Source organism: Anopheles moucheti, chromosome 3 (genome assembly GCF_943734755.1).
Source record: "Anopheles moucheti chromosome 3, idAnoMoucSN_F20_07, whole genome shotgun sequence".
Taxonomy (NCBI): domain Eukaryota; kingdom Metazoa; phylum Arthropoda; class Insecta; order Diptera; family Culicidae; genus Anopheles; species Anopheles moucheti.
The window spans coordinates 71,380,811-71,391,017 of NC_069141.1; the positions used below are offsets into that span (position 1 = coordinate 71,380,811).

The 10,207-nt window shown below is 42.2% G+C and overlaps 1 protein-coding gene across 1 annotated transcript; it reads right to left on the reverse strand.

The window, feature by feature from the left end:
* Positions 1–143: 143 nt before the first annotated feature.
* On the reverse strand, positions 144–1,936 carry LOC128302057 (nuclear migration protein nudC). The gene is made up of 5 exons (XM_053038775.1): positions 1,785–1,936; positions 1,417–1,700; positions 1,145–1,322; positions 657–1,051; positions 144–586 (listed from the first exon to the last, which is right to left on the reverse strand). The coding sequence occupies exons 1-5, from the start codon at positions 1,857–1,859 to the stop codon at positions 535–537; spliced, it is 984 nt and encodes a 327-aa protein (XP_052894735.1). The 5' UTR covers positions 1,860–1,936; the 3' UTR covers positions 144–534.
* Between the last annotated feature and the right edge of the window lie 8,271 nt (positions 1,937–10,207).

The window sequence follows — 10,207 nt, forward strand, 5'->3', positions numbered from 1 at the left end:
ATTAAATTATTTAACTTATGTCGAGAGCATAAAGAAATAATGTGAATATTTTAGAGTGCGGCGTTTCTATTGCTTTGGTCGGGAATGAAAGAAAGAAAATGCTTTTAAACGAATGATTTTAATGCTACATTAAATGTACAAAAATACGAAAGAATAGTTTTGTTTCTTTCGGCACGCGTTAGAACAAAGCGGCAATTTGAAGGAACTCTTAAACGATCATACTCTATTTTCTACGTCGTTGGGTGGAAATGACAATATAATACGTGGAAAGTAAACGTAGCAGTGAGCCAGTGCTCCTGCTACACGCTATCTGCATCACAAAAGTACAAACATACCATGGTTAATGGCGATGGCCTATGAGAGCGCGGCAGCATTCTTAAAACCTGCTAAACCTTGGAGTATCGATCATTACACCTGCTAATTTTGTCATGCACCACCAGCATCGAGCACCATGCGGTTCGATTGGTTTGTGAAAAGCATGTTAAACGGAGATTTTCAAATCGATTGCACTGTTCGAGAACCCGGTTCGATCGTTTAGGTAAACTTACACTTCGAAAAGTCCATCTCAGGATGCTGTTCCATGAACCTGTACGAGAAAAGCAGAATTAATGTTAGCAAACCTCAAAAATGCACAGGCGGAAATTATGAACAATTACTTTTTTAGCATATCTTGCTTCTTCTGCTCGTCGCTCGTAGGTAGACCCATATTCTTTTGATGTTGGTCGTACATCATCTTTTCGACCATGCTGCGCGTCGATAGGTCCAGATCGGCCAATTTCGACGATTCGGGATTGATTTTGCGCGTGTTAATAGGCGGGTCCGTTTTCACCAGCCTGTCCCACCAGTTCATTTGGTTTATCTTTTCAAACGTTATTATTACCGCATTTTTCTCCAAGTGCCAGAGTGAATCCTCCATTTTGATCTCTGCACATAGCTCTCCGTCAATGACCGGCGGATGACCCTTCAGGCCTACTTTCAGTGTCTTTCGCTGCATGTTTACAACGACATCTTTCGCTTTTAAAGTAAACTTAACATCGAACGGAACGCGCAACTATAATGAGCAAAAGAAACATATTAAAAAGCGGAACAACCTATTACTTTGTCGTTACCCTGAAGGCCGATTTTGGCATAAAATTTTACTTACCTCAATTTCCTGAAGCGTCTGTGTCCAACTGTATTTGTCCAGATCACATCCGTTGAAGCGGTTTGGTTTCAGCTTACCTTCATCACCCGGCTCTACGTCGTCCGTATCACTTCCGGCTTTAGTTGCTGATTCCTCATCTGTTGGTGTTGTTTGCACGGGTGGTTCACTTTCTTTTTGTCTAGAATAAGCAAACAAAGCAACAAAGTTCTTAGTTTCTGTGCAATACGCTCATCACCATGGATACCGGAATTCAAAACCAAATCGTGACTTACTTTTTCGCATCCAGTTCCTTCTGCAATTGTTCTGCTTCTTCCTCGGTCAGCTCGGTAATGGAAGCTGAATTGCTTTGTTCTTCCTCCTCCTTTTTCTTGCGCAGCACTTCCTGACGTCTTCGTTCTGCTGCCTCACGCTCCTCGCGCTTTTTTCTTGCCACTTCCTGTGCGTTCGCTGCTTCTCGTCGGAATATTTGTAACACCAGCTTCTCCCACTCGCCTTCATCTCCGCCAACAAAGAAGTCAGTCTTTCTGTTCAAAAACCCGGCGAATGTAGCTAACATCTGTAACGGAAGTATGAAAGGAGTGCGTAGCGGTGAATGATTTGTTAGGTTAGGTCGAACCGGGTTAACGAGAGTCTATGTTACCTCCGGTACGCCACCGGAATGTTGTTCTGCCATCGCAAACAAAACGGAGTCAAACTTTGCTTCGTTTTCCGACATTTTCTGTACTAAACCTTTGTGAACTGTTTGCTCGAGGAAACCGAAATCTACAACTCACGCACGACACTTCTGTGCTGTACAACGGATAAAGGTAAATAAATAAATGTTCTAGTTTTTCTTGTTACCGACCGATTGACAGTTCTCGAATATTCGAGAAATAGCGGCAAAATTTGACCAATTGTGAAAATTACATTGTGCGCCCAGTGTGTTCGGTAAACCCATAGCTGGAGTAGTAGCGTGGATGACACGTTCAAAATTATAATTAACAATGTGAATCTGTACGCATCGAATTAATTATTATTCTGCTAAAAATATATCAAAATGTGTTACGTGTTGAGAAACAATACCTTTTATCTTACACCCTATTTTTCATCGGTCTATTTTCTGACTGCACATATCCGATAATTTATTAATTGGTTGTACATGATTAATAAGCCACATTCGATGTTCTGCTTATCTTATCATATGCATGTTTTATGGAGTGTTTATGTTACATCGTCCTTATTAGTACCATGAGGCTGCCCCTATCGCGTACTTCAACCCTTTTTTTGGCGTTGTTTGGCCCGAGGATATCAAAAGTAACATCCAGTTCCAGTTAACACCCCACATTGTACGGTAATGTAGGGAGATTAATTTTATGACATGAACGATGACGGATCGATTTGCTTGTCCACGATCGATTCAGGGCTACCCTTGCATAAAGGATAGCCTCCCGATGGAGTGGCTCCCATGTTTATTTACCGTGTCTGTTTGTTCAACTCAACATCGTAATGCTACCAACTTGTTTGCTTCAATTGAAAATAGTACCAATGCTCTATGAGTTGCAAAATTTAAGTTGCTCTATGCTCTATATGATAGCTACTATGGGAGTGGTTTGCTGAAACAGCCCGTCAATTTCAAGATATAACGATCTTCAAGCGAGAACCCGTACATTACATTTTACTTCACATGCTCCACATGATCCAGTGTTTGATGTCATCAACAAGATGTCCAACCAACATGAAGTGCAACAAAAGCACCTCATTATCGCTCAATAGCTCCAGCATCCAGACGAAAATGAATTCAGTTTATTATCTTGCTGGTTTAACTCGAACACCTTCCACAGGCACTAAACACACGACAAAGACCACCATCACCATTATCCGAAATCCGTTAACCCGTTACTGATCCATAACCTGGATAGAGAAACAACAACGCATGATTATGATTGTGCGGAAATTTATGAGCTTTTCCCTCCCTCCCGACCGTGCGTCCAAGGCTTATCCTTTGATTGATATCCTTGCGCAGATTGTGCCTGGAGGGTGTTCGAAGGCCCTCCTCGCTTCAATAAGGACGAGGGACACAACTTCTACTGCTGCATTTGTTTTTTTTGCATCCTCCCCGTCCCCGCGAAGATACAAAGTCGGAAAAACTAACATCATTTTTTCTACATTAAACTACAGAAAAGTTCTGCACCAGTTTTATATTTTATTCTTGCCAAACCTTTTGTTGTACTTGAACAATTTTATGCTCGTGAAGCGGGTTAACGATTTTTTTTTTCATATTTTATGACATCATTTTTACCTTAACCCTCTCCCTTTCGCCCTCTTTACTGTGCCGTTTTGTTTGTTCAAAAGCAAGAAAGAGCCAACACATTCGAGCGCATCGTCACCATTAAACGTTCTGGGTTTTCCGTTTGCAAAAAAGAAACGGAAAGATTTTATTATTTAAATTTTTTTTCTATACCCAGTTAACTAGTGACAACGGCTATCGGTGCAAAAAGGGCAGAAGCGGGAGTTGCTCCTGCCGTTCGAATGAAAGGGGTTGCAAAACGGTTCGGAAGGGTGCGATCGAGTTGCATTTGTTTAACTTTTGATAGAGTAGCAGCGACTGACAATCGGGTCAGAGCGGGACACACAACTCTGGGAAGGGGATGAGGCACTCAATCGGTAGGGGAAGAACTTTAAACATTTTGTAACATTTTTGAGGTTAGGAGGTGGTCGGTAGGCGAACACACAAGCATGTGATCCCTGCTGCAGGAAGAGAAAGTCAGCCGCTAGTTGAAACCGTCGGGCCAGCATTTCTAGGATGCTTTCGGAACACGTGTAGTTTAGGTGTAACGAGCATTTGGGTCAGGATGGGTAGGGTTGTAACAAAAGTTTTGCTGGAACATAATATTCTATTTCATGTTCGCTTAGATCGGTAAGAGTTTCATACACATTATACTTAATTTTTATTTAGGTTTTTTTTATTTTTATTTAGGGTATAATGTAAAATTAAGTTTTGTATAAAACTTTCAGTTTTGAATTCAAATGTAGAAGCATTTCCTAGACTCTATTCAAGTTGAACTAAAATATGTGGAGGACATTTAAATTTTTAAGAAAAGTTCCAGTTCAACTTGAAACCATGCCAGAAATGGCTGCAACATTCATACTTAGGTTCGAAATCACTGAAAACTACACATTCTATAGAACAAAACTTTTCGCACAACCCAATCCCCGCGACAATCTTGTCCCTTTCCAGCAACAAACATTCACCCGGAAATCTGGATCTTCTTCGGCGGGGGAAAAAAGGGTAGAACACCAGCAACAATAACAACAAAAAGGGGTTGATCGTTCACTCCTCCATGCACGCGTGCTCGCGTTGTGTTTGCGGATGGATGCATTGCTCGTCCTTTACAATAGCACGACCAAAGTGTAACATTTATTTTGATACTTTTCCATGTCGTACGAACCGTAGAACAAAAAAAAAGTTGTAGCTCTCTCACCCTTCCGTCTTACAGTGCGCGCGAAAAATACACAGCCAACGCGACAAACGCACGGCCACCGGAGCAGGGAGTGAAGGATTAGCTCGTGAATGTATTCATTACCCCGTGCCGACTGGCACGGCCTGTGCAACGGGTGTTTAACCAGGCAGGACAGGATTAAGGCTTGTAATTAGAATTTTATTCACATTTTACAGTGCCGAGGAGTGAAATCAACAATAAAAATCACTAGCTTTGATCTGATACGGTACACCAATGCAGTGGAACGGATTATCAACAACAAGCACACAGCGAACCGAAAAAAAACCCTCTTTTGGATGTTTATATGGTTTGTTTTTTCTTCCACCTCTTCACGATTGACAACCCGTAACGGGTTGCTTTGATGGACGAAACGGGCTGATTGGGGAATAAGGCTGCTACGGTGTTGTTAAATTGTGTTATTTTAAAGTATTTACGAGTAGCAACGACACTGGACAAGGATTAGCGCGCTTTATTGCATGTTGTATGGTTTTATTATTTGCCGTACTAAGCCTGCTATAAACGTGGCTTAAAACAACTTTAATTAACAACGTTATCGCACACACACACACACACAGCATCAACTGATCAGCACTATTTGTTCGAACACATTAGCAATATTAGCAGTGATCATATCAATTCAATTATGGGAGAAATCTTTCCTTCCAAACAACCATCCCCCGGGAGGAGGTTTCTTTCTTACGTTGAAGTCTCTCGATTTCTTCGCACATCTCACCCTCGCTGATGCCCAGAATTTCCCTTCTTTCAATGTGCAGAAAAATGTTCGCTGTGAGCGAATAGCTGAATATAGGCTTATCATTTAATTTCACAATCATAAAACCAAATGCAATAATGGTTATGCATCAACGCCTTCGCTCGTCTCGTTTGATGCGGTCCGCCGTGCGTCGTTCGTCCACCCTAAACGAGTATGTTTTCCGTTGAAATACCGGCAACCCAGCGTACCAGGCTGGTGGTTGAGCGTGTTTAATTAAATTTTTCCCATCCCAGTTCTCGGAGCTCGATTTGCCTTTTCCTTACCCGCGCCAATTGGAGAATGACATGATTTCGGGTGGTAATGAAAAATTACCACACCAAAGTCAAAAAAAGGTTCATTACCGAAGCGATTGTTATTCAAATCATTCCCCCGTTGCACATCAATCGGGATACCAAAGGAAATGGAAAAGTTTTGCAGCAACGAAATGCATCTCGTGACGCTAGTCGGCAAGGACCTTCAGCAAGCATTTCTATTTGTTTTATATTCGTTACAAACTTTGCACCGATTGTTTTTTTTCTTCCTTTCTCTCTCTCCATGATGAGCTAAAGTAATTTGAAATAATCTGCACTCAGATAAAAAAATGCTATCCATGAGGTCCTTACCAGGAGCAAGCACTGCACGTCCATCGCTCGCGGGAAGGGGCAACACGTCTACGGATGCCCGAATCGTTTGCATAAATTAAATTTTTCATGTTTATTTGCGTCTGACAAAACAACGCATAATTTATGGGCCAGCAGCTCGGGTGTTTTGCGGTGCATTCTCTCGGGAACGCTCACGAGCTAAGGGAAAAAGGGGCCACCTACTGGAAGGGACGTAAGCAAAAAAGAACGTATCAAACTGGAGAGCGGCGTAAATGGCGCAACGGTCCGTAACGGTAACGAAAGGATGATGTCCTTCGGGAGAGGATACCGATCCACCAGTCAAAGGGATGCAGCACCGTTCCGAATTGTGCCGAAAATACTCCGATGGATGGATAGAAATATTATGCAAATTAATTTTCATCAGCAAGCCCCCAAACACACAAACACACACATTACAAAATCACAAATACACTTATGAAAGGTTAGATTTGATACACACTCGATTCGGTATGGTTGGTTAGGAAGGCAACAACTATCGCCCAGCAGTGAAAAGGGGTAGCGCAGAACGAAATGGCATTAAACAACGGACAAAAGGCGAGGTATTGGGTAAAAAAGAGTCTGTGGCCAACCACTTGTGTTCAAGTGGGATTTAAATACCACTAGCATAATTCGCTGTGCTGTGATCATAGAGAAAAGATCGTAAGAATCTTATTTTTACGATTCATCAAACTTTTGTTCTGTTCATTCATAATTTAGATTACGTTACAAACGCTACCCACGTGTCATTACACGGAGCGTGATAACGTGGCGCAAAAAAGGGCTAACCGAATAAACATCCCTCCAATTCCCACCTTTCCGACGCATTAATGTGTTTTTCTCCCTTGCACGGTGGAGCGCGCGCGGCACGCGATCATTTGCTCTGTTTGTTCGGGTGTATGTTTGCCGGCTTGCCAACGGGTTTCGTCACATATGAAGCATATGTTTCCCCGTTTATGATCTATGGGATGTTTGCATACCCGGGAGCTACAAGGGTCAGTTTTACACCAAGCAAACGGCACAGGTGTCCGCTTTACATTTACACGTTACAATGTTGACTTTGGTGACGGTGAATGGTACCATACTGTTTAACAATTGTGTATTAATTTTATTTTATTTGCTAACTAGCAAAGTCAGAAAGGCAGTATGATACTGAAAGGTACATGTGTGCATAAAAGCCATAATATTTTTAAGTAATATTTTTTTCCAAAACGTTAAATGATAATTAGTGACATGAGTTAATATTTCTTGAAAACGTAGGATATTACTTACGCTACTTGTCTATCAATTTCTTCTCATGTGAATAATATTATACACGTAAATAGAAGATGCAATACCGATATAAAAACATTAAAGCTAAATTTCATGCCTTCACACAGTGGAGGAGAATTCTATCCGAAGAGTGACTCGGAGAACGGATGAAGTAAAGCCGTTATGCTAAGCCCCACAGTATATGTAACACATAAAACTTAAATTATTAACTTCAAATTGCTCTTTACAAGTTTACAAATTTACATGTTTAGTAATAATTCTTTATCCTTAAAGAGGATTTCTTTAACAAAATGTTGTTCTTGAACGATTGGCAACAAGGATGTCTTTTAACTCCTAAAAAAACCTTTCTTCCCAATATCCTTTTACATCGAAATAAATATGATCTTAAGCGTCTTCCTTCCGTATGTAAATGAGTTACCGGAAGAAGGCAGGCAAAGTCCAAAATTATCATAATAACAACACTAATGAGATTCCAGGACCTTAAAAGCACTCCTCTGTGAGAGTGTTTCTTCCTTCCACCACAAAAAATGGATAGATCATCCTCGCGGAAGCATAATTGTTACCTTCCTTCCGCTTATGCTCAACCGTCCTTACCGGTAGCTCCTGACGCAGCAACTTTCTAGTTCCGCTTTTCGATTCTGGTTTCTTCGCACCTCGCTTTTATGGGGTCATACAGCCCAAAACCCATTGACCATTCTGTAGGGTGTGTGAGCATGCATTTACTGTCTACCATCGCTTACGCTTTCATCGTATTCGGATATTGTTTTGGGCTAGGACACGTGCGAGTTGTTTGTGAGTTCGGTGCGCTATATCGCGCTCAGTTATGGAGGGAACGAGCCCAGTCGACTTCGCACGTGTCCTCACTTAGTTAACGCGGGCGCGAGTACCTTTCGATAATTGTATGTTTGTTTTCTTGGGTATTTGAGAGCAAAAACTTTGAACCAGGACACAACAACAAAAAACCCCACAACAGGACAAACTTTCGTATCTAGTACTAACGAAGCCTCACTGTCACTGATCGATCGCTGGAAACGCTCAATCTCGGTCAGTGGTCAACACATTGTGTCCAGCCTTAATCCACCCACAATCCTTCCAATGAAATGGAGTCGTGTTTCTTCAGCTTTCACCACTCAACGAAGAACGGAAGCCAACGATGGGAAGGGTGTCGAAAGGCTTAAAGGATTGTCTCACCCAGCAGCGTGCCACAGCCTTGATGGGTTAATCCCTCAGCGAAAGAGTTCCAAACGAAATAATCCTTCCTCGAAAACTTGCCACTTCTTTCGGGTGGTATCGTTTCGAGATGTTTCTTCGCGAAGAGATGGAAGAAAAAAACAACATCCTCCATCTGGATCATTTTTTTTTTGCAAAAGCGTGACAATTGCAAGCTGCACCATTCCACCAAAGCATCTGCCGATCTGTACGTTCAATCGATTTATCACCTTCAATTATTGTTAAGCATTTTCCGCCGATTTAACCCGGGCCACCAGTTCGTCGTTCGTCGCTACCATCAATAAAATCAAATAAAATTTCGCCACGCATCCGGACACATTTTGCACTTTGCACATTTGTAAATAACGCGTTGATAAAGGATGTACGAAAAAAAAACCAGGAACAGACACACACCGAAAGGATTCCATTTTGCCGGTGCGGGGAAAGATAAATAGAAACGCCCGGTTTGGCATCGATTTGGAAACGGCACACGCGTACGAGAAAAAGCCAATCCACATGCCGAAAACATTCCGAAACGAATCAATCTTCTACCTTCCGTGCACATGCTGAAGCGTCCCAGGGTGGAAAAAAGCAACCCGTCCGCCCAAAATATGCCATGAAAGGGTTCGGTGGTGGTGGTGGCCGTTTTTGGCAAAAAGATATTCCCGAAATAGAACACTTTCATCACAACCCGACTCTCTGTTTGACAATGTGGTCTACTTTTGTCAGCGATCGATCGTACGATCCGCAACGAATTCACCGCCCCGATCAGACCTGATGCTAGACAATACCAGTCCGGTGGTGTACCAACCAAATAAAAAAAGGGTTTGCAAAAAATGGAATGATAAAGCATAAAATCGCAACGACCCCGAGGAAATGCTAGGGTTAGCCAGACGAAGATCAAACAATTTTCATTGATCCGATACCGCCTTCGGATGACTTTTTTTCAAGGGTCGATGAATCCTTTTTTATTGTGGCGTTTGATTCATTACCTGTCGGCACGTACGGTGCCGGAGAGGGGATTTGTTGCCATTTTTTTTACTTTGCAAAATAAAAAAGGATGTATGGTTGTAAATTTTACGCATATTTGTAAAAATGTCCGGTTGCAGCAGTGCGAAGCATTGGGAAAAGATCACACCATGAAGGATGATCGGATGAGATCTGCACGTTTGAACGTTAAATTCTTTATAGTAAAAGCTCGTGTCACGTGTAAAAATATGTTTTTTCCCCTATTTAGCCTGCGTGCTAGGAAAATTTGCCCTTTTGTACAAACCACTCCCGCTAAACAAATGCTCCTTTACGGCTTTACAAATCATTTGTCACCCATGTCGGTCACCGAAAAGTGCCATTAAAATTCGATAACTACCACCCAATCCGACCAAACCCAGCATCATTGAATATCCACCAACCACCAACTAAAACCTTCCCGCAAAAACTTCCTCGCACAGATAAATCCTCACAGATTAGCAATAGTATTAGCAGCGGTAGCTATCCGCCTATGGTTCGATCTAACGCACCCATTATACACCACCCGGACACTCGGTAGGGGAGCGCAACCAACTACCCGAACCAGCCATAAAACCAACTCCTTCACCATCACAGCTCAGCATCTTGAGACTGCATCAACCACTGCGGGGATCGTCGATTGTGTCCCTCTGCGGCCGAAGCATGCGAGCAGGTTCGTGATTAGCATCCGAAAGAAACACTCGGAGTG

Excerpts from the sequence above, each read along its gene's own strand:
- LOC128302057 (XM_053038775.1), bottom strand. The coding sequence starts at position 1,859 with ATGTCGGAAAACGAAGCAAAGTTTGACTCCGTTTTGTTTGCGATGGCA. Across the intron at positions 1,701-1,784 it reads ATTCCGGTGGCGTACCGGAG|ATGTTAGCTACATTCGCCGG; the intron begins GTAACATAGACT and ends CTTCCGTTACAG. Across the intron at positions 1,052-1,144 it reads AGACGCTTCAGGAAATTGAG|TTGCGCGTTCCGTTCGATGT; the intron begins GTAAGTAAAATT and ends TGCTCATTATAG.